Here is a 25,086-nt window from a genome sequence, read left to right on the forward strand (position 1 = left end):
CCACATCTGTGGGCTCTGAGCACTGTGTCATCATCCTTTCCATCCTGGACAAGAACCTGCTGGAACCAGGCTGCTCAGTCCTGCTCAACCACAAAGTGCATGCGGTGATAGGGATGCTAATGGATGACACGGTCCCTCTGGTCACAGTGATGAAGGTGGAGAGGCTCCCCAGGAGACATATGCAGATATGGGTGGCTTAGACAACCAAATCCAGTATATTAAGGAATCTGAGGAATTGCCGCTCACTCATCCTGAATATTATGAAGAGATTGGTATAAAACACCCATCATTCTCTATAGGCCACCTGGCACAGGTAAAACTGTTGGCTAAAGCAGTAGGAAATGAAACATTGGCCACTTTCTTGAGAGAGGTGGACTCACAACTTATTCAAAAGCACCTAGGCAACGGGCCCCTACTTGTATGGGAATTGTTTCGAGTTGCAGAAGAACACGAACCATCCATTGTGTTTATTGATTAAATTGATGTCATTGGCACCAGAATGTAAGATTTGGACTCTGGAGGTGAGAGAGAAGTTCAGAGAACCATGTTGGTGCTGTTAAGCCACTTGAATCGTTTTGATTCAAGGGGGGATGTGAAAGTGATCATGGCCCCAAACCAGATAGAAACTTTGGATCCAGCACTGATCAGACCAGGCTTCATTGACAGAAAGATTGAGTTCCCCCTGCCAGATGAGAAAAAAAAAATAAGCTCACCTTCTACATTCATAAAAGCATGACTGTCCTGGCAGACAACGTGACTCTAGATGACTTGATCAGGGCAAAGATGATCTCTCTGGGGCCAACAATAAGGCAATCTGTACGGAAGCTGGGCTGATGGCCTTGAGGGAACACAGAATGAAAGTAACAAATGTAGACTTCAAAAAATCTAAAGAAAACCTTGTTTATTCAAAACAAGAAGGCACACCTGAGGGGCTCTATCTCTAGGAACCACAACTGCCTCAGGAAAGTGATGGGAGTTTTCCTGGCTCTCCACTGGGAAGCCATTAGTGCCTGCCCAGTGGAAACCATGGGTCAGATGATTTTACTAAAAATTCCCCTTTGTCTTAGGAAATGTGGCTTGTAGGTCTCACATCTGGCAATCTCTGTTGTCTATGCTGTGCAGCACTCTGCTTCCCAATAAAGTGCGTTTTTCAGAAAGAAAGATAGAAAGGAAGAAATGAGGAAGGAAAGAAGGAAGGAAGGAAGGAAGGAAGGAAGGAAGAAAGAAAGAAAGAAAGAAAGAAAGAAAGAAAGAAAGAAAGAAAGAAAGAGAAAGAGAGAGAGAGAGAAAGAAAGAAAGAAAGAAAGAAAGAAAGAAAGAAGGAAAGAGACAAAGAAAAGATGAAAGAAAGAAAGAAAGAAAGAAAGAAAGAAAGAAAGAAAGAAAGAAAGAAAGAAAGAAAGAAAGAACACATCAGCCTCCACCCTGGACCACTGAATTGGAAACTCTGGGATCTGTGAACCATGGTTGAAGCAGTTCTGCCAAATGAATCTTGTTGGACATGTCCACACCTTTGTGTTTCTGCATGGAGGAGAAACACCAGCCAGTATGGTTGGGAAGTATTGCAACCTGTTCCCTGCCTGATATGCATGTACTAGCTGTAGGGAGCCTCTGTTACTAAAAGGAATAACACCAATGTACAAACAATCAAAGTTCATTTGGGGGGAAGATGAAAACTAAAATAGTCTATAAATCTGAATGAACTCATTACTGTTTGTCCAGACAGTAATTTCTCAATCTTAGCATTACTGATATTTTGAGAAGATAGTTATTACTTGGGTAGGGAAGAGAGGACAAAAACATCCTATCATTCTTCCTAGATTCATATTTATTGTAGGGTGTTTAGCAGCAGTCCTAGATGTGATTAGCACCTGCATCCATTTGGTTGTGACCACCAAGTATGTCCATATGTTACCCAGTGTCCTCTGGGATGAGGGGTATAGCTGACTGTTAGAGCACCAGAGCAGAACGTGGAGGCCATAGGGGTGGTGCAGAGCAATGTAACATATGTACACAGATTTAAACGTATGTATTGATGAACTCTTCTCTTTCTGAACTAAAAGTATGTATCTATAAATTTTTAGAATGATTGTATTCTTTCGGCTTCTGAGGCTGATAACACTTATGAGGATCTTTCACCTTGCAACTCAGAAAAGACATCTAGAAAAATTAATCAGAAGACTGGTAAGTGGGCAGGACATGTTTGCTTCCCATCCTGGTAAAAGTTTTAGGTAGCAATATCAAATTCTTTGTGCTTGACTTCTGTTTTACAGCTTCATCATTTTTGTTCCTCCCAGGTGTCTGGCAATAAGAGACGATATGCCAAGGATGGATTTGACCTAGATTTAACTTACATCACTGGTTTGTGAAACTTAACTGTTGATTTTCCTTTGAAGTAAGAATATTCCCTTTGATTTTCCCAAACTACAATGTTTTTTATCTAAAGCACATTGGTTTGAGCTTTTTGTTTTTGATTTGTTACTACGTTGGCTTCTTTGGTGGTTCTGGGAAAAGAACTCAGTCTCTTGCTTGCTTGGGAGGCTCTCCTACTTCTGCCACACCACTAGCACTTTTTATGTAATTGTTATTTTCAAGGTAGGCTCTTGCTTTCTGTCCCAGCTTTTCTGAGCTACAGTTCTTCTACTTGTATACCATTGTACCAAGCCATTTATTGAGATGAAGTCTTTCCATGTTCCTCAGATCTTTGCCTCCTGAATAGCTGATTTCCAAGATTGAGCCAAAAATGCCTAGCTTTTTTGCTTTCTCTGTCTTCTTTTTTGTTTCTCTTCTTTCTTCCTTTCTCTGTCTCGCTTACCTTCTCTTCTTTCTTCTTTCCTTCCTTCCTTTCCATACTCTCAAAGTATTTTTCTCAATGATTTCATAGGCTACTGTGTTATGGTAATATATTGGTAGATTACATCTGGGCACAGGTAATCTCATTCATTTCAAACCAAGACTCCCTGGTGGTTAGACAGTAAATACGATGCAATTTCAAGTGGCTCCATTAAAATTTCACTTATCATTTATTCAGTTTTGTTAGCTATCTAAGCATCCAAGAGAAAGAGACCTTAATCTTCTAAAATCCCAGAGAACAAGTTCATTATCCATGAGGTCAGGTTTGCTAAGGGAAGAGGGCTTCAAACACTAAGTTCCTGTTGAGCCTAAGGATATTATGATATTGCATAACTTATTTATTTACTTTTGTATTGTATTGTCAGTCCTGGGGCTTGAACTCAGAACTTGATAACTGTCCTTGAGCTTCTTTTGCTCAAGGCTAGCACTTTACCAGTAGAGCCACACTGCCACTTCTGGTGTTTTCTCTTTATGTTGTCCTGAGGAATCCAACTCAGTGTTTTTGCATGCAAGTCAAATGCTCTGCCACAAAATCACCTCCCTAGACTTCTATTGCTTCATCTTAATGCATCATCTTGGTTATGTCACTATCATATCAACTCTTCTTGTACTCTGAGAAAAGAACCTGGATAGATGTACAAATAATTTTTGTTATTATTGTTGTTCCCATCTGTACTGACTTTCCTAATAGGGATTCTTTTGCTTTCCAGACCGTCTTGTCGCCATGTCATTTCCATCCTCTGGGATACATACGTTCTATAGGAATCCAATGCAGGTAAGCATATTTGTGCAGCACAGAGTGAACTCTATAGACTCAAGAGCTTAGTGTTGACCCAGGCAAAGCAGTGTTCTACCATTTTATTCTTTCTGGTGAAAAATCATAAAAGCATGGTATCAACTTGCTTTTGTTTATGCGAAGCCCTGGAGGTCCTACTGATTAGTAAGAGCACCCATTTATTTATCTCAAGATAGAGTGGTTTGAACATTTGGATGGGGCTTAATGGAGTGGTTCCAATGATTAGGTACAGGACTGGCTACTTCACTGGGCTGATCTGGGCATCTCTGATCAGTTGCCGCTCCTCTGAGGACTGGCTAATCTGAATTGGCTTTTCTGATTGCCTCTCTGTTATTATGTCTCTTCTCCCAGGCAGCTAGATCTTGGGGACCATTGAGATGGCCTTAGGAACAGCAAGCAAATGAGTGTAATTACATTAAGACTAAGTCTTCAAGTGAGTGTGAGTGGCCTTGAATTCATTAGCTAAGACAAAAATGAATTACAAAAGCAGTCTGGATTCAAGGATCAGAAAATAGGCTCCATCACAGGATGAGAGGAATTGTGTCCCCATATGTAGTCTTTTAGGGAGAAGAAAGCCATGTCTAAAAATATATATGTTCTTTCACATAGATTCCCTGATAATTAAATAAGGGAAATCCCACTTTTGGCTCTGTAAGTGACTAACTTAATTTTAAGCCCCTTGAAGCTCCTTACTAAGAAAGTACATAAAATTTGGGGTTAGGGATATATGTACGTATGTATTCACATACAGTGAATTCCTGTAGTAATTCCTACTGTTTTTCCTTAATGAAATATAATTGGAGATCTGTGTATGGGTTCATATATAACGTATTTACATTCAGTGGTCAATGACAGGAAATGCTCTGATGGGTGATCACTCAGTGTGTGAACATCAATGAATGTACTTGAAGTAAGTTCCTGGAATTCTCAGCAGCTTCATCCCATAAGAGTACTGTTGTGTAAGCTGGACATCAGTTATCCAAACATAGCCTCAGGACTACAGGTCTCTTTCCCCACACAAGGCAAATAATAAATGCTCCACAACTCTTATGAGACAAGCGAGCAAGTCCTAGTAGGAGAGTGCTTTCCTAGTATGCATGAAGCCCTGGGTTCCATTCCTTGGGATCACATTCACAGAAAAAGCCAGAAGTGGTGCTGTAGCACAAGTGGTAGAGCCCTAGCCTTGAGAAAATCCAAGGAGAGTACCTGGCGCTGAATTCAAGCCCCAAGATTGGTAAAAAAAATAGTGTAAGAGAAAATGTAGAACCTCACTCATCATCAGAAAAATGCAGGTGGAAACCACAATGTGATAGCACTGCAACATTCCACAAGCATGACAATTATTGAATAGTTAAGAGGTAACACATGCTAGTAAACTTGTGGAGAAAGATGGCCCATGGCAAGCTATTGATGATATCAATTAGCATAGACATTCAAGAAAACAGTGTGAAAATTCTCAAACAAATCACACTTCAATGATCTTGGGATCCAATCATACCTCGACTGGGTATTGATGCGACTTAAAGAGAACATTATGTGGCAGAGACATATGTACCCCTGGTTAAAAGCTCACTGCTCAGCAGTGAATAGCCAAGAGATGAAATCCACCTCTTAAGTTTCCATTCCAAGGTGAATGTTGTGGCACCTCTACATGATAGTGCATTGTTTACTCCTGCAAACAACTGTCTTTGTCAATAACACAAAAGGAGAAGTTATATGTTAATCAAATAAGCCAAATGGCAAGTATGGAATATGTGAAATAAAAAACCATTGATCTCAATGAAGGTGAGCCTAGACTAGTGAATATCAGAAACTTGGGTGAGTCAGAAGGAGGAAGGTTTGGACAAAGGTTGATCAATGAGCAAGAGATTATAATGACATAAGAGGTAACTTTTCGCTGAGCTGTTACACAGTAGATTGATTACACACAACAGCATTGTGTTATATATTATTAAAGAAGAAAGGATTTTAAAGTTTCACTATGATGTTATCTAATGCTTGACAGAATAGTTGTATTTAACCTGATTTATGTACATGTATGTATGTGTTTTTGTATGTGTATACGCATATACATGTGTGTGTCTCAAAATCTCATGTGATACTTAGTAATCTGCATGACATTTATTCTTCCGTATGTATCAATAAAGAACAATACGGTACCACATACCTAGAAAAAAGCCGGAAGTGGTGCTGAGGCTGAAGTGGTAGAGCTCTAGCCTTGAGAAAGTCCTAGGACAGTGCTTAGGTCCTGAGCTCAATCCCAGGACTGGCAAAAAACAACAACAACAAAAAAACAATTGGTGTTTAACTGAAAAATCATCATTATGTAATGCATGCTTATATAAATAAACCTTTACTGATGCAGACTCCACATTGCCCTCATCTTACATTTGTCTGTTAACGCAATTATGTATGAGGGCATGCAATGAACACCACTATCAAATTGTTGACTATGTTTTGGCATTTATAATCACTTTTTAAACACTGAAAGTGTTCTTTTGATTTTTGATTGCCATAGATCAGTTTTAATGTTTCTTGAGTTTCTCATAGAAGAATCATATGGTAGGTCTTTTGTAACTGAGTTTCTACCAGCAAAAGAAATTCTAGTTTTGTGCCCTGGTTGTTCTTTTAAAAATAGGATTAATATTTATGGATCTATGGAAAATGCACGCACAGAAAGTATAGTGTTATATACTGCTCCAAAGTGTCATGAAATGCATTATATTCTGCAAATCCATTTGGTAGAAAGGAAAACATGCAACTATGACAAAATAAAGCTGGAGGAAGAGATGTAAATTTGGCAGCTGGAAGTTTTTGAGTGGACATTTTATAGCTCATATGACTTTAAATATTTGAGTTTGAAAACAATGAGGGTAAACATTGTACTTTGTGTTGATCTGTACATCATAAACATAACACTGAACAAACTTAATTCCTGAGGAGGCTAATCAGGTCATATGTTCCTGCTTGTCCTTCAAAGGGAAGAAGGTTTCAGCATTGTATTTTGAACAACACTGAATATAGAAAGAAAAGGGTCAAAGTGCAGATGCGTGGAACACAGCCACAGTTACTGGAGAAACAAACACAGTGAGGAAGCATCAACAAGTCTGGCCACTTCTGTATGCAGTCAGGCCATGTCCCTTTGCCCCTAAGTCAAGTAAAAGCTACTTTTGCTGGAAAATACAATGTGTTCTTGATCTTAGCCATGCTCTCTTGTAGTCACTTCATAGATATCTAGGGATCCAGGAAGAACAGGATTTATAAAACTGCAAAAGGCAGACTGCTTTCCAAACACAATGCCTTTTCTTGTCATCTTGAAGAGAAAAATCCAGAACTATAAACACTGGCCAGGCCTCCAGAGACAAAGGCTAAGGGCAGGTCATTCAGACTGAGACTTGGACAGATTTAACATGCCTACCTTAATGCCTCCAGCACCTTCCTGTTTAATCTGAGGGTCTATCTGGAGATAGACAAGGATTAGAAGGCATGAATGTTTGGCTGCTTTGTCCTTCAGAACAAGGGGAGAGCTAGTGTATACTCTTAGGTCAAAAGAAGCATTTCGCAGACTTGAAGAAGAAGAAAATCAGAAGATTAAAGCTGTGACAAAAGCGTTTTCAAAAGTAGAGAGCATGTTTTACTAGTATCTTTAAGTAGTTGTACAAAGGAGCCGCCTTCAACAATATAGTTTATGAATGTATTTATCTTTTTTAGGAAGTGGCTCGTTTCTTCAACACCAGACATCCTGAGCATTATTTTGTATACAACCTTTGTAGTATGTATATCACTTTAATATATTTGCTACTGTAGATATGTAAGAAAGTCACCTTGGGTATCTTTCATTTAATTGTAAATATTACGTAGTAAGAAGTCAGATCGGAAATCTCTGTATTGCGCTGGTGCTGTGTAGTAGGAAAAGTGAGCTTGGCAGCACAACATTCCCTAAGAAATAGATGGGCCAGTGAGAGCGAAGAGGCAGACTTACAGAGGAAGTGCTCAGGAAAGATCTGCTCTTATGCTCAATCAACTCTTCCTGCCTTTAATGCCAGATTGTATCACAGACAATTCAGCAAGTATGTTCTATGATCCACCAGAAAGAGTTGGTGATGAGAACAAGGCGCGTGATGAGAAACGACAAAAGAAAACAGAAGAAAGAGAAGAATGTGCCCCCAGTTTCTCTGCTGTGTCTGTCTTCAGTTTTTCTCCTGTCTAGACATTAACACCTGTCTAGATTTTTTATGGTGGTGTGGGGTTTTTTTGTACTTTATTTAGGGTTAATGTATAGAAGGATTGCAGTTAGATTTTTTTAGGTAATGGTTACATTACTTCTCAAACCGTGATACCCCTTCTCATGTTTTTGTCTGCCTTTCACTGTCCCCTGATTTCCCAATCATGATTTTTATGTACATTTTTATTGCATTTTATTGTCAGAATAAACATTTAATGATATTTTCAGGGACTGAGCATTTAGACAGCACCATTAACCTCTACTTAGTGGTACCTATGTAGTATGATAGAATAAGCAGTCTAGAAGATAGAATAAGCAGAATGCAGGATGATAGGATATGCAGTCTAGAAGATCGAATAATCACTCTGTTAGAAGGTTAAAGGTAAGGAATATGAAGCATGAGTTGATTTTAAATTACTTGGGATGAAAAAGTCTTTAAGGACAAGAATCTGTCCCTAATGTCCTTCATGTCTCTTTGGCTTTTTTGTCCACTGGTCTGCCTGTGTTCCTCTCAGGACCTTTGTGCTGGTGATGTTAAAAATCCTTTTAGAAAAATGGAAAGGAGATAAGAATTCCTAAGAGAAATTTTAAACTTCGTTCCTAACTTTCATGTCAGTAGGCATACAGCTCTGACACATATCTCATTTCTTTCAGGCGAACGGTCTTATGACCCTAAGTATTTTCATCACCGTGTGCATAGAATAATGATAGAGGATCACAATGTCCCCACTCTTGAGTAAGTCTGATGCCACACGGATGGTCAGAAAAGCACTAAATTCACTGGGCTTGAAATTTGGGAATGAATTTTAATTAACTAAAAATTTTTGTTAAACCAGAGAGATGGTTTCATTTGCTAAAGAAGTCATTGCCTGGTTATCCAAGGATCCTCACAACATCATCATAATTCACTGCAAAGGTGGAAAAGGTAATGATGCTTTCCTTTCTGTCTCCTTTGTAAAAAGATAGTTGAGAATAAATATTGATGGGCAGTAGGAAGATACCTACTGCTACTCCTCAGATAGATTCATCATTGCTAACATATTAATATTGTGTTTAAAGGATGAAAGAAGCAAAGAATACTAAAAGGAAAATAGAGAAGGGGAGGGAAGAACAAAGGAAAAACTAATGTAAAGAAGGGAGGACAATGAGCTACTTCCCTTAATTGCTGATTATATGGGTTTCTTCCATTTTGGTTTACCCATGTATACCTGCCTCCCCCAAACAGTGTTCAACTTCAGGATGGTATTGCATTTGTATCTCATTTGCAGTGATGCCTTTTTCTTCTTTAGCTGACAGTGCTGCACTTATGTATCATGTAAATGTAATACTTTCCTATTTATATACAATGTGGAATGCTGAATGAAGCTAGTTAACAAATGCATTCTCGCCTTGGGCTTTTAAGATGCTCTTCCCTGTTACCTAGTGACATTGAGAATTGTTTCACAAATCTGTTGGCCACTTTAAGGTTTCGTTTTCAGAAATGTCTTTCCAAGTACTGTGTCCTACCACACTGCCTTTTGATTCTTGGGAGTGTGGGGTGATTTTGTATTGTTTCTTGGCATTAATATGGTCGGAACCCAAGGCCTCACACGTCCTGGGGCCCTTTACTACTGGAGCCACTTACATTCCTCATACCTGTTTGCTTTAGTCATTATTCACATTGGTTCTCACTTTTCATCCTGAATCCAGAAAGGCCTAGACTGTGACCCTCTTTAACTTTTTCACACACTTGGGTTCATGGATACATACTGTGATGCTCTACTTTTTACTTGAGAAGAATTCTTGTATAGATTTGGGCTTGCCTTGAATGACAAACCTCCCCATTGTCTATATCTGAATAGCTAGTAATACAGCCACTACGGCTGGCTGGCTTTGTGTTTTGTGAGCATTTGTTTGGTTTTGTCAGGATTTCCCTATATAGTCTCAAGCTTGTTATCTTCCTGCCCTTGCCTCTGTGTGCTGAATGGCAGAAATGGCCACCATACCTCCCTCTTTGTCCTGCTTTAGGAAAGGTTAATGTATTGTCTTGCTATTTGTGTTGTTTCTTAACCCATTTTGGAGATTCTCTGGTTCCATAGCGTATACCTCTTTGCTCAGCTGATTATCTACTTTATTTTTCAAAATTTAATGTATAGAGGGGTTACAGTTATATTTGCCAGATAGAATGTGCCAAACTTCTCACACATCTATATCCCGTCTCATGTTTTTGTCCCCATTTCCCTCTGCCCAACCCCTCCCCTGATTTTTCCCCTCCTATATCAAATACACAAGTAAACATCTAGATAATATACCAGGTAACAAAGTGGGATACTGTAACAATATGAGATTAACCAAAGGGCAACACAAGAGTAGAGAGAAGAACATGATACATTACAATAACAGTCACTTATAATTAAGCTCTTGTTTCCATGTCCTGGTAGTCCATTAATTTGGCCTCATCCTATATGGCATTATGTGTGTAGGATTTGAGCTACTGTGTTCCTCAGCTAGGGGCAAACTAGATGTGTACTAATTATTACAAATGGGAATCCATTGAGCCTATGTTTCTTTCAGTACTTCACTTAATATGATTTTTTCCAAGTTTTTGCATTTCCTTACAAATCGTGTAATGTCGTTCTTTCTGATGGCGGCATAGAATTCCATTGTGTATAAATACCACATCTTGGTGTTTCAATCTCTCCTGAGGAGCATATGGGTTGGTTGCATACCTTTGCTATGGTAAATATTGTGGCAATGAACATTGTTGTGCTAGTGGCTTTAGTATGTCCTTGTTTCTGGACTATTAGGTAAATGCCAAGTCGTGGAATTGCTGGGTCATGGGGTGATCTATGTTTAGCCTTTTGAGGAACTGCCACACTGCCTTCCATAGTGGTTGAACGAGTTTGCACTCCCACCAACAGTGTAGTAATGATCCCTTCTGGCCACATCCCAGCCAGCATCTGTAGTTATTGCATTTCTTGATCATGGCCATTCTAACTGGAGTGTGGTGGAATCTCAAACTTGTTTTGATTTGCATTTCTTTTATGGTTGGAGAGGTTGAGCATTTCTTCATGTGTCTATAGGCCATTCTTATTTCTTCTTCCGAGAAGACTCTAAGTCTTGGCCAATCTTTTTATAGGATGGTTATTTCTTTGGAGCTTAATTTTGGAATGATTCCTTTTTTTTAGCTATAGGTATATTTTAGATATGAGGCCTTTGTCTGTTGTATGATTAGTAAAGATCTTCTCTTACTCTGTGAGCTTTCTATTTAACCTGCTACCTATGTCCTTTGACCTACAGAAGCTCTACAATTTAATGCATTCCCCTCTGTCCTATCTATATTTAATTTTTTGTGCTTGTTTGGTCTTTATTAAGAAAGTTTCGATCTGTGCCAGGGGGACTTAGTGTATCTCACATTCCTTCTTGTAAAGTTTTTAAGATCCATTTGGAACTAATCCTAGTATAGGGTGACATAGAAGGTACCAACTTTAATTTTCTGGAGGTGCTTAACCAGTTCTGCCAGCATCACTTGTTGAAGAGGCTGTCTTTCTTCCATTCTATTTTTTGGGCTCCCTTATCAAAGATTAAGTGGTCATAGGTTTGTGCGTTGATTTTTGGGCCTTCAATTTGATTCCATTGGTCCTCTGCCCTATTCTTGTGCCTGTATCAAGTTGTTTTGATTACTGTAACTTTGTAATAGAGTCTGAAATTTGATATGGATATTCCTTCAGAGTTGCTCTTTCTGCTATATAGGGTCTTTTATTATTCCATATGATATTGTGGATTTCTTCTTCAATTTCATTAAAGAATGACATTGGGCTATTGATGATTATTGCATTGAATTTGTACATAGCCCTTGGCAGGATTGCCATTTTCATGTTGTTAATTCTTCCAATTCAGGAGCCTGGGAAGTTTATCCATTTCTTCAGATCTGCTTAAATTTCATTTTTCAGGTTTTTAAAGTTTGCATTATAAATGTCCTTTACATTCTTAGTTAATTAATTCCTATGTATTTTATTTTCCTTGAGGCTATTGCAAATGGAGTTGCTTTCCTGATTGCTGCCCCAATCCCCTCATTGCTGGTATACAGGAAGGCTGTTAATTTTTGAGGGTTAATTTTATACCCTGCTACCTTGCCAAAGTTTCAAATCAGCTCAAGCAACTTGCAAGTAGAATCTATAGATTTCTTTAAATAAAGAATCATGTCATTTGCAAAGAGGGCAAGTTTCACTTCCTCTTTCCCTGTTTGGATCCCCTTTCTACTTGCTTCTTTTCTTATTGCTCTGGCTAGGAATTCTATACTATGTTAAAGAGAAGTGGAGAGAGTGGGCATCCTTGTCTCATTCCTGAATTTAGTGGAAATGGCTTTAGCTTTTCACCACTAAGTATAATGCTAGCTGTGGGTTTGTCATACACAGCCTTTATTATACTGAGGAATGTTCCATGGATTCCTAGTTTCTCCAGAGCTTCTAGCACAAAGGGGTGTTGGATCTTGTCAAATGCCTTTTCTGCATCTGTTGAGACAATCATGGAATTCTGGCCCTTGCTCCTGTTGATGTGTTGAATTATAGGAATTTACTTGCGTCTATTGAACCAGCTTTGCACCCCTGTGCTGAATCCTGTTTGAGCATAGTGTATAATTTTTTTTCGTAGTGTATAATTTTTTGAGGAGTTGCTGAAGATGGTTGGCCAGTATTTTGTTGAGCAGTTTTGCATCAATATTCATCAAAGAGATGAGTCTTTCTTTGATGAGTCCCTATCTGGTTTTGGGATGAGGGTTAGGGGGGCTTTGTACAATGAGTTTGGCAGAAGAGTGTTCACTTTCAATTTCATTGAAGAGCTTGAGGAGTATTGGTGTGAGCTCTGTTCTGCTGGCCTCATAGAATTCAGCTGTGAATTCATCTGGCCCTGGGCTTTTCTTGGATGGGAGGTCTCTTATTGCCATTTCTATTTTGGGACTTGACATAGGTCCGTTTATTTGGACTAGGTCTTCTTGGTTCAGCTTGGGTATGCTAATATTGGCGAGAAATTCATTCATCTCTTTTAGATCCTCAAATTGGTTGGCATAAAGTTAGAGATGTATTCCATTATGATGTTCTGTACCTTGGTAATTTCTGCTGTGATATTTGCATTCTTGTCTATGATTTAGTTTAATTTTGTTTTGTTTTGTTTTGTATTTTGGGGACCTCAAATCTAAAATATATCAGCAGCTCAAAAAATTGAATGACTCCAAAACTAATCTCCAAATTAACAACCATCCCATTAAAAGATGGGCCAAAGACTTAAAGAGAGTCTTCTCTGAAGAAGAAATAACAATGGCCTATAGACACATGAAGAAATGCTCAATATCTCTGGTCATAAAAGAAATGCAAATCAAAACAATTCTAAAATTCTACCTCACTCTAGTTACAATGGCCAGGATCAAGAACCTAATAACAACTGATGCTGGAGGGGATGTGGCCAGGAGGGATCACTACTACACTGTTATTGGGAGTGCAAACTTGTTCAACCACTATAGAAAGCAGTTTGGCAGCTCCTCAAAAGACTAAACATAGATCACCCCATGATCCAGCAATTCCACCACTTGGCATTTACTCAATTGTCCAGAAACAAGGACATATTAAATCCATGAACCCAACAATGTTCATCACAGCACTATTTACCATAGCAAAGATATGGAACCAAACCAGATGTCCCTCAGTTGATGAGTGGATCAACAAGATGATGTGGTGTTTATACACAATGGAATTCTATGCTGAGGTCAGAAATAATGACATTGTCCCACTTGTAAGGTAATGGAAAGACTTAGAAAAAATCATATTAAGTGAAGTAAGCCAGACTCAAAGGAACATATGCTCAATGGTTTCCCTCATTTGTCATAATCAGTAGAAACCTTGGGCTCTCCTAGCAGAGATTTACAATAGAACAAAATCTAGTAAGCACCTCCAGGATGTAGAAACAAAAGCCATATAATGAGTGATTGTTGTCCTTAATGTGCCATGTTATGTCTCATCTCTTTTGCTGTCCCTTGGTTATCTCATATTATTACAATATTTCACCTTGTTGTCTGATATATTTTATATATACTTAACTGGTCATTTGAAATTGGATAGGGAAGGGAGGAAATCAAGATGAAGTAATGCACTTTTTATCTGATAAATATAATGTAACCCTTCTATCAATTACAATAAAAGATGTATGGAAAAAAAGAATCCTGTCATCTGCAAAGAGAGAAAGTTTCACTTCCTCCTTTCCTATTTCAACTTCCTTTATGTTTGGCTCTTGCCTTATTGCTCTGGCTAGGAATTCTAATACTGTATTGAACAGGAGTGGAGAAAGTGGGCATCCTTGTATCATTCCTGATTTCAGAGGAAATGGCTTTACCTTTTCTCCATTTACTTTTATGCTAGTTTGTAGGGTGGTCGTGTAAGATTATATTGAGGAATGTTCCATGATTCCTACTTTCTCCAGAACTTTTTGCATCAAGGGGTGTTGGATCTTGTTAAATGCCTTGTCTACATCTATTTAGATGATCATGTGATTGTTGTCCTTGCTACTTTTGATGTGATGAATTATATTAACCCACTAGCATGTATTGAACCAGCTTTGGATCCCGGTGATCAGTCCTGTTTGATCACAGTGTATAATTTTTTGATGAGTTGTTGAAGTTGATTGGCCAATATTTTGTTGAGCAGTTTTGCATCAATATTTATTAAAGAACTGGGTCTCTGGTTCTCTTTCTTTGATGAGTTCCTGTCTCGTTTTGACATGAGGGTTAAGCTGGTTTCATAGAATGGGTTTGGTAGAGAGCCTTCACTTTTAACTTCATTGAAGATTTTGGGGAGTATTGGTGTGAGCTCTTCTTTGAAGGCCTTATAGATTTCAGCTATGAATCCTTCAGGTCCTGGGCTATTCTTGGATGAGAGGTCTCTTATTGCGTTTTTTTGTTGTTGTTTTTTATTCTAATTCGTAAAAGGGTTACATGATATTTGCCAGATAGAAGGTGCATTAATTCACATACATTGATACCCTTTCACATGTCTTGGTACCCATTTCCCTCCCCCCCCACACCCCCTCCCATCTTGGTTTTCCCCCCTTCCCTATCAAATTTCAAATATCCAAATACAAATAAATTCAATATATCAGATAATAAAGTGAGATACTATACCAATATGAGATAACCAAGGGATAGCAAAGGAGATGAGAGACAACATAGTACATTAAGGACAACAATTATTCATTATATGGCTTTTGTTTCAATATCCTGGAGGTCCTTTCAATTAGCTTCACATTATATGGCCTTATGTATCAAGATTTTGCTCTATTGCAGATCTCTGCTAGTAGAGCCCAAGGTTTCTACTGGTTATGACGAATGAGGGAAACCATTGAGCCTAAGTTCCTTTGAGTCTGGCTTACTTCACTTAATATGACTTTTCTAAGTCTTTCCATTTCCTAACAAATGGGGTGATGTCATTCTTTCTGGCAGCAGCATAGAATTCCATTGTGTACAAATACCACAACTTGTTGATCCACTCATCAACTGAGGGACATCTGGGTTGGTTCCATATCTTTGCTATGGTGAATAGTGCTGCAATGAACATTGTTGTGCCAGTGGATTTAGTATGTCCTTGTTTCTGGATGGTTGGGTAAATGCCAAGTAGTGGAATTGCTGGGTCATAGGGGAGTTCTATGTTTAGCCTTTTGAGGCACTGCCACACTGCTTTCCATAGTGGTTCAACGAGTTTGCACTCCCACCAACAGTGTAGTAGTGATCCCTCCTGGCCACATCCCCTCCAGCATCTGTTGTTATTCGTTTTCCTGATCCTGGCCATTCTAACTGGAGTGAGGTGGAATCTTAGAGTTGTTTTGATTTGCATTTCTTTTATGACCAGAGATGTTGAGCATTTCTTCATGTATCTATAGGCCATTTTTGTTTCTTCTTCAGAGAAGACTCTCTTTAAGTCTTTGGCCCATTTTTTTAATGGGATGGTTGTTACTTTGGAGATTAGTTTTGGAGTGATTCAATTTTTTGAGTTGTTGATATATTTTAGATATGAGGCCTTTGTCCGTTGTTTGGTTGGTGAAGATCTTCTCCCACTCTGTAGGCTTCCTGATTAGTTTACTAGCTATGTCCTTTGTCATACAAAAGCTCTGCAGTTTAATGCAGTCCCACTTATCCAGCCTTTCTCTGATTTGTTGTGATTCTTGGTCCTTATTAAGAAAGTTTCGACCTGTGCCAAGGAGGCCTAGTGTATCTCCTATTCCTTCCTGTAATGTTTTCAGTGTGTCAGCTTTTACCTCCAGGTCTTTGACCCATTTGGAGTTAATTCTAGTGCAAGGTGACAACGAAGGATCCAGCTTTAGTTTTCTGCAGGTGCTTAACCAGTTCTGCCAGCACAACTTGTTGAAGAGGCTGTCTTTCTTCCATTCTATTTTTTTGGCTCCCTTGTCAAAGATTAGGTGGCCATAGGTCTGTGGTTTAATATCTGCGTCCTCAGTTCTGTTCCATTGGTCTTCAGGCCTGTTCCTGTGCCAGTACCAAACTGTTTTGAGAATTATAGCTCTGTAATAGAGTCTAAAGTTTGGAAATGAAATTCCTCCAGCGCTGTTCTTTCTGCTAAGAAGTGTTTTTGCTATACGGGGTCTTTTATTATTCCATATGAAATTTTGGATTGCGTTTTCTATTTCTTTAAAGAATGACATTGGGATATTGATGGGTATTGCGTTGAATTTGTAGATAGCTCTTGGCAAGATTGTCATTTTCACAATGTTGATTCTTCCAATCCAGGAGCATGGGAGGTTTTTCCATTTCCTTAGTTCTGCTTTAATTTCCTTTTTTAGGGTTTTAAAGTTTTCGTCAAAAAGGTCCTTTACATTCTTAGTTAAGCTAATTCCTAGGTACTTTATTTTTTATTTTTTATTTTTTTTATTGTAATTAGTAAAAGGGTTACATGATATTTGCCAGATAGAAGGTGCATTAATTCACATACATTGATACCCTTTCACATGTCTTGGTACCCGTTTCCCTCCCCCCCAACACCCCCCACCCGTCTTGGTTTTCCCCCTTTCCCTATCAAATTTCAAATACCGAAATACAAATAAATTCAATATATCAGATAACAAAGTGAGATACTATACCAATATGAGATAACCAAGGGACAGCAAAGGAGATGAGAGACAACATAGGTACTTTATTTTTTTTGAAGCTATTGTGAAAGGAGTTTCTTTCCTGATTATTGCCTCGTTCCTCTCACTGTTGGTGTAAAGGAAGGCAGTTGATTTTTGAGGGTTGATTTTATAGCCTGCTACTTTTCCTAAGTTTTGAATCAGCTCAAGGAGCTTGGGAGTATAGTCTATCCCACTTTGCAGATGACATGATTCTGTATTTAAAGAATCCTATAGACTCTTATTGCTTTTTCTATTTCATTACTTGAAGTGGGTCTGTTTAGTAGATTTAGATCTTCATGGTTCAGTTTGGTTATTTCAATATTTGCTGGAAATTCGTCCATCTCTTCTAGATTTTCAAATTTGTTGGCATGAAGATTTGACAAGTAATCCCTTGGGATGCTCTGGATATTGGTAATTTCTGTTGTTATATTGCCCTTCTTGTCTATAATTTTGTTTATTTAGGTGTTCTCCCTTCACTTTTTGATCTGATTTGGTAAGGGTCTGTCAGTTTTGTTAATTTTTTCCAAGAACCAACTCCTTGTTTGTGGATTCTGGGGTTTTTTGGATTCTTAATTCATTTGATTCTGCTTTACTTTTAATAATTTGTTTCCTTCTACTAGATTTTGGTTGGGTTTGGTACTCTTTTTCCAGCATTTTAAGTTGTACCATTAAATTGTTGGTTTGAGATTTTTCTGTAGTAAAATGTATGAAACACACACACACACACACCCACACACACACACATACACAGCACACACACACAGCACACACACACACACACGTACACACACACACACACACACACAGCACACACACACAGAGCTCACCACATCCAAAGTCACAAACAAGATATTCTATAAAATGAGAAGTTACCTTGTAACTTATAAGACCTATAAAACTTACAAAGTAAGTCTATGATTAGTGTTTTGAAGAAGACCCTCCATACTGATTTCTCTAGTGGATAGACTAATTTCAAACCAACCAACAGTATACTAATATAGTTCATTCTCACCTTTCTGCTCCATACTTGCCAGCCTTTGCTATTGTTTTATTTATGACTTCCATTCTGCCTTGGTGTGATGAAATCAGCACAGATTCCATTGTATTTTCTTTATGGTTAAAGAAGTTGAACATTTCTTTAGGTATCAATTAGCCATTTGCATATCTTCTGAGAACCAGACCTCAACATGAATGACTTCTCACTTGGCATTTAAGATACTTTGTTTTTGCCCTTGTGAAAGTTTCAACCAGGCACTGGTAACCCATGCTACTCAGGAATGTGAGATTTGTGGCAACCCAGGCAAAAAAAATCCCTAAGATGGTTGTCTCTGTTTAACAAACAAAAGGCTAGAAGTAGAGATAATATGACTGAATTGGTAGAGTACCTTCTCTTGATCAAAAGAAGCCAAAGGAGTTCATGAGTTGAAGCTCACGATGAGATCCATCCTCACTGGGAAGGCACGTCCTCAGTCCAAAATATGTGACTCAAATTGGCAAGCTGGAAAAGGCAAAGGCTAAGGAACTGGCTACTAAGCTGGGTTAGATGTGCAATGTTGATTTCTCTGTACATGAAGATAATAAATCTGTTCTTCCTCCAGTGGAAAAAAATGTTTAAAGACTAGATGAAAAATGTGTATTTTTCAGGTGAATGGGTATGTTAAAAATTAGATTATAAGGATGAATATAGAAAGAGAAAAGAACATATTTTCAAACTTAAATTTTGTAGGACAAAACTAAGATAAAAGTAGAAGGTAACAGAAGAGACTTAGAGGATGAGTGATTTGAAGCAGGAAGAAGTCAAGGATTTGCTATAATTGTCAAAGTATTTGCTACAAAACACTATCACACACACACACACACACACAGGCAGAGGCAAAGAGAGAGGGAGAAGAGAGAAAAGCAGGCATGTAAGCTGAGGTAGAAAGTAAGCAAGAACACTACAGCAAAATACTTAGAATTATATAATCTGAGGAATAGGAATATGCGTATTCATTATGCTTGTCTCTCTACATTCCTATGTTTGCAAATGTTCACAATACAATTCAAATAATGCAATTACATAGGGACTACAATTCTAGTTGGTAATGTGGGTTCCTGCTTGCATTTGCACTCAGCACCTGGCACGTGCTTGGCCAGCATTCTCCCACTTCAGGTATATGCCCAGCTCTGTTTTGCTTCAATGCTTTTTTTAGATAAAGTACCTCCTACATTTTCCTGAGCTGGCATCAGTCTGAAACCCATTTCTATGTCTCCCACCCAATGAAGGCTGTAGATGTGAAGCACCCGGCCCATCTTGCTGGTTGAGAATGAGGTCCTGTTTATTTTGCCTAAGCTGGTTGGAATCACAACCATCCTGATCTTCCCACCTGGGAATCTGGAATTATACATGAGGACCAGCGTTCTTTTCATTACATTAATGAAAAATAAAGTCTTAATATTTCTCAATTGGAAATTTTGAGACAGCAACACTTCAGAAGAAACAGTACCAATACCAAATGAGTATTTGTGAGTGTATTTTTACACTGGAACAAAGGTTTCTTGAACTCATTTCTGCTCTTTTCTAGGACGAACAGGCACAATGATATCTATTGTACTTCTTGCCACTGGCACGTTTTTAACCGCAAAGGTAGGAAAAAGGTTTTGATACTTAGTCTTTTATATGTATTGAATTTGCTAGTTCTGAAGCATTCATGGTACAATATTAAGGAAATGCTTAGCTCATGGTGATTAAGTGAAAGTGAAAGCCTGGATTAATGCAGCCTTGTTTAATATGCAGTTATTTACTGGACTTGTACCCTTGTATTCTTGTTCTGGGCCAAGCCTATAGTGAGAGCAGTGAGACACAAATGCGAGGGAATGCCCAAATTCAGAATTACTAAGAAGAACAGCATTTTAAGGTATATTTTTTTACCATCTATAAGTAGTTGCCATTCAAAAAAGCAGTTTGAGAATTCAGTGCATTGTGAGTAAGGTCACTCGTTCATCATTCTCCTCCCTCCAACTCCACCCACTACTTCCTTCCTACAATTTCTTTAATGTTGTAGGATATACACATGACTTTGTAATTCCGTATTTAAGAAATAAGAATCAACGTTTTCTAAAAAGCTATATCCTCATTAACTGACTTATGTAATTGTAGCCTCTCTGTACAACACCTTTATAATGAGTTTTAAAAATATTTTTTATTGTACTTAATAGGAGGGCTACATTACTTTCGCCAGATAGAAGGTGCATTACTTCACATACATTGATACCCTTTCTCAAGTCTTGGTCCCCATTTCCCTCCCCCCACTCCCACCCTCATCTTGTTTTTGCCCCTTTCCTATCCAATTTCAAATAACCAAATACGCATATATACAATATATCAGATAACAAAGTGAAATACTATAAAAATATGAGATAACCAAGGGACAGCAAAAGAAATGGGAGATAACATAGTACAACAATCACTCATTTTATGGCTTTTGTTTCTATTTCCTATAGGTCCTTTCATTTAGCGACATACTGTATGTCCTTATGTATCTAGGTTTTGCTCTATTGTAAATCGCTGCTAGGAGAGCCCAAGGTTTCTACTGATTATGACAAATAGGTGAAACCATTGAGTATATGTTCCTTTGAGTCTGACTTACTTCACTTAATATGATTTTTTCTAAGTCTTTCCATTTCCTTCCAAATGGAGTGATGTCATTCTTTCTGACAGCAGCATAGAATTCTATTGTGTAAAAATACCACATCTTGTTGATCCACTCATCAATCGAAGGGTATCAGAGTTGGTTCCATATCTTTGCTATGGTAAATAGTGCTGCAGTGAACATCGTTGTGCTAGTAGCTTTAGTATGTCCTTGTTTCTGGACGGTTGGGTAAATGCCAAGTAGTGGAATTGCTGGGTCATAGGGGAACTCTATGTTTAGTCTTTTGAGGAGCTGCCATAATTCTTGAATGAGTTTGCACTCCCACCAACTGTGTAATAATGATCCCTCCTGGCCACATCCCCTCCAGCATCTTAATATATATATATATATATATATATATATATATATATATATATATATATATATAAAGAAATTAGGCACAATAAAAATGTGTGATGGAAAAATATAGTCTTTTCAATAATTGGTATTAGGACTTCCATATGTAGAAAATTAAAATTGGATCCTTGTTTATCACCATGCACCAATATCAACTCAAATGAATTTAAAGACCTCAAAGTCAGGCCTGAAACATTGAAACTATTGCAAGTTGGAGTAGGAGAAATATTAGAACTGATAGGCATAGGCAGGAACTTTTTGGAAATAGTGGCAAGGCCACAGAAAGTAGGAGAGACTTGACAAATGTGATTATATCAAAATAAAAATTTTCTGCACAGCAAAGAACATAGGTGCTAAACTAAAAAGACAGCCAACAGACTGGTAGATCTTTACCAGCAATATATCTGACAAAGTCCTAATATTCAAAATATACAAGAAGCTCAAAAATTAACATCTCCCCAAAACTAATGAGCTAATCAGTAATTTGGCAAAGGATCTAGAAAGACCTCTCAAAAAATAATAAAGTAATTTTTAAAAGAATCAAAGGAAAGGTGGGCATTGTAGACTTGTGCCTGTAATCTTAGCCACTTAAAAATCTAGGAACTAAGAAAGTTCATAAGTAGCTCTGTCCAAAGAGGACAGATAAGCACTGTGATTGTATTAACCCCTTTTCTGTAGGACAGCCTTGAATACTTCGGGGAGCGCAGAACTGACAGGAATGTGAGCAGTCAGTTTCAAGGTGTAGAAACTCCTTCCCAAGTAAGTTTCTCTTTTCACAAAAAGTTATTTATGGGGAGATGTTAGTGGCACATTTAGCCTGGTTGCATCTGTAACCCTTCTTTAACAATCAATGATGGCAGAGGACTTGTGACTCCTAACCATTTCCTGATCTTTGGAGGCCCACATCTGTAGCCTCATAGGCTACTTGGCTTGGTTCTCTGCCGGGGCCTACCGGCAGCAAATTGGGGTTCCTGAAATATGGGGCAGGGACTGGAAAAAATAGAAGAGAGACAAACACATGGGGTTGGTAGGTCTGCAGCCCAGGTAAAGACTGCAGCCCCATTTATCCTCAACTCAAGGCTTATATCCCTTCTTGAAACCAGGGAACTTCCAGGTGTTACATTCATATGGTAAATCTCAGGTCATTTAAACAGAATAAGGCCAGAAAACCATAAGACAATAAAGCAATTGTCTGATGCAAATCAAGGTACAGTTTGATTCCACTCTGGCTCCCAACAGTTCTCAACAGAGCATCACACATTCCATTTCTTATTCTTTATTCCCTACAGCTTCTGGAATTGATTCCCCTCCCAAAAAGGAAGGTCAAATATCTAAGGTTTTCTGATGCCTGAAGATGATCTCTGGCTAGTAGATGATCTACTAGCCATTGGTTTCCCTAGAAAGAGAGATTGGATCCTTCACCAGTTTTTGCTAAGGCAATGAGCAATTCAAGGTCTTTAGAACACTGCCAGGATGGTTTTGTGATGACCCCAGTGTAGGGGAAAGAAGAGTGCAGAGAAGAGAAAGAATGAGAGATCCTCAGACCAAGAATGAGAGATAAAGACACACAGAGATAATGGGAGTATGAAAGAAGAAAACAGAATGAACTGGGAAAATAAGTATTTTACAAATCTTGTTCCAGCAGACATTATCATATTCTTTCATTCCATATTCTTAACATTGTTTAAACTATCCACTGTTGTCCTATTTTCCTCTGATAATACTTTATTATGAAAATATGAAAAATCCCAATTATATTGGATTGGAGTGTTGGTCACTATAAAAAAAAATAACTGACCAAAGAACTTAAAGTGGGGAAAGATTCATTTGGGCTCACAGTTTCAGGATTTCCTTTAAGGCCACTTGATGCCATTGCTTTGGGCCTACACTGACACTGAACAATCATGTCAAGGAGGCGGGTATTGTGGAGAAGGATTGCTCACCTCAAGGTTCCCAGGAAGCTGAGGAGAAGGAAGGGTTTGCGACATGATCCATCCTTCCAGTGACTTCTTTGGTTTCATGAGGCCCCAACTCCTAACATTTTCCCCACCTCCTACTAATGCTTTAAATTTAGGAAGCCCTCACCGAATGAATCTGTGGATAAAGTCAAAAGCCTCATAATATAATTACTTCCCCATACCCACCTCTGAACGCTGCTGGTATACTGGGGATCAAGCCTTCCATCTATGAGCCTTTTAAGTGCACATTTCATATCCAAATTCTAACACACAAAGATGGAACCATACAGTGCATTCTACAATCATCATCCCAACCTACAGTCATGCTTTGTTTATTCCTTCCCCACTCTTCTCAAACCCTGGGTCACCCTTCCTACTCTTCTTTCCTCAACCAGGATTACTTTGAAGGAAATTCTATTCATCAGGTCGTTTTACCTCACAAGAAGTTTGGCATGACACCCAACATATGCACTCTTAAAAAAAAATCCAACAACTGCAAAGCATCTACCCGACACTGATGACTGGCACCTGTCTGTATTTCTAGATACAGGCTGAGATTTGAGAATGGTGTTTCAAAGCCAGCCCTGGCAGGAAATCCTTTCATTCTTAGTTCTAATGAAGAACCAAAACAGCCTGAGTTGGAGATGCGAAGTGGTACAGCACTGCCCTATTGCATCTTGCATTGCCCTATTGCATTTTCAGGCATCTTTCTCACTATTGGCCTTTCATTGTTTGCCCATCCTGGGGCTTAAACTCAGTGGCCTGGTGCTCAGTAGGCTTGAACTCTTCACAAGTGGCACTTTACCAGGTGAGCTAGATCTCTAGCTCAACTTCTGGCTAAGTATATAGAGATGGATTATCTCAAAGTTTTCAGCCCTGGCTGGCATTATTCTTCAGTCCTCTCAGCTTCTGCCTCCTGAGTAGCTTGGATTACAGACATCAGCCACTCGCATGCAGTACAAGTGCTTTGGCTAATTGGAAATGTGGCAGTTCACTTTCTGAACTCTTCTCAGTTGGTTCATCATCAGACATCTGGAGTTTCTCAAAGAGAATTCTAAGAAATCCTCTTTGAGCAACTTGCTAGGAGCCAGAGTATTGAAAGGTTCCCTTACCAAAAAAAAAACATATTGGAGAAAAAGGTAGATAAAGAATCTCTGCTCTGTAGAGGACCCCTCACTAATGGTACAGAATCATCTAGTGCAGCTAAGTGGAGATGTCATTCCTCCTGATGAGGAACTATCTCCCAAACCATAGTCCTTTTTCTCTAGTGCATGACAACAGATTTTGTCATCGCTGTTTCAGCACCTTCACTGTTCTCATGGTCATAAGCAAGCCTAGAAGCAAGGGCTTCTTCTTTCCATGTTACTGTCTGCAAGTCTCAGCTGGGCTCTTTTTCCACAATGAGGAAAATACATAAGAATGTTGATAATGTAAGGGCTCATTCTAAATGTTGTCTTCCTTTCTTTTTTTTTTGCCAGTCATGGGCTTGAGCTCAGGGCCTGAGCACTGTCCTTGGACTTTCTCAAGGTTAGAGCTCTACCACTTGAGCCTCAGCACCACTTCCGGCTTTTTTCTATGTATGTGGTACCGAGGAATCGAACCCGGGTCTTCATGCATGCTAGGCAAGCACTTTAACCACTAGGCCAAACTCCCAGCCCTTAATGTTGTCTTCCTTTCTTACTGCTGTTCACAAGCTGAAAAAGAGAAGGAGATTAGGATACTGACTTTACATCTGGCATTCCCACTAAAGTGGAGGCTTTTGTTGCTTTACAGAGTCGCTATGTCCACTACTTTGACATCTTGAAGAATGTGTTGAACTGGGAAATGCCAGTGAAAAAACCTCTTAAAATTGTGAAATTTGTGATTTACTCCATCCAAGGTAAGTGCTTTAGAAAGGAAGGAGAAGACAAGAGGATGTGCAATCCATTATTTGGGAGGGTTTTGCTTATGTTATGCAAATGATCCTACATCACAGCTAAGTGTCAATGCATGTGACCTTCTCCCTCTTGAGCTCTCCTTAGATACCTCTCTTATTCCCTTTCCCATTTCCACTTGAGGGGAGGTTCTACCCCTTGCGTT

At 38.7% G+C, this 25,086-nt stretch overlaps 1 protein-coding gene across 1 annotated transcript in view; it reads left to right on the forward strand.

The window, feature by feature from the left end:
• Positions 1-25,086, forward strand: part of LOC150064916 (uncharacterized) — a 96,200-nt gene that overhangs the window by 59,477 nt on the left and 11,637 nt on the right. The window contains exons 25-32 of the mRNA XM_090329283.1: positions 2,232-2,361; positions 3,564-3,628; positions 7,361-7,421; positions 8,529-8,610; positions 8,711-8,799; positions 19,586-19,647; positions 21,728-21,808; positions 24,781-24,886. Of these exons, the coding sequence (XP_090185409.1) occupies positions 2,232-2,361; positions 3,564-3,628; positions 7,361-7,421; positions 8,529-8,610; positions 8,711-8,799; positions 19,586-19,647; positions 21,728-21,808; positions 24,781-24,886 (676 nt within the window). The remainder of the gene's footprint in view (positions 1-2,231; positions 2,362-3,563; positions 3,629-7,360; positions 7,422-8,528; positions 8,611-8,710; positions 8,800-19,585; positions 19,648-21,727; positions 21,809-24,780; positions 24,887-25,086) is intronic.

The sequence above is a fragment of the Megascapheus bottae genome, chromosome 3 (assembly GCF_031878675.1).
Source record: "Megascapheus bottae isolate mThoBot1 chromosome 3, mThoBot2.hap1, whole genome shotgun sequence".
NCBI classification, from domain to species: Eukaryota; Metazoa; Chordata; class Mammalia; order Rodentia; family Geomyidae; genus Megascapheus; species Megascapheus bottae.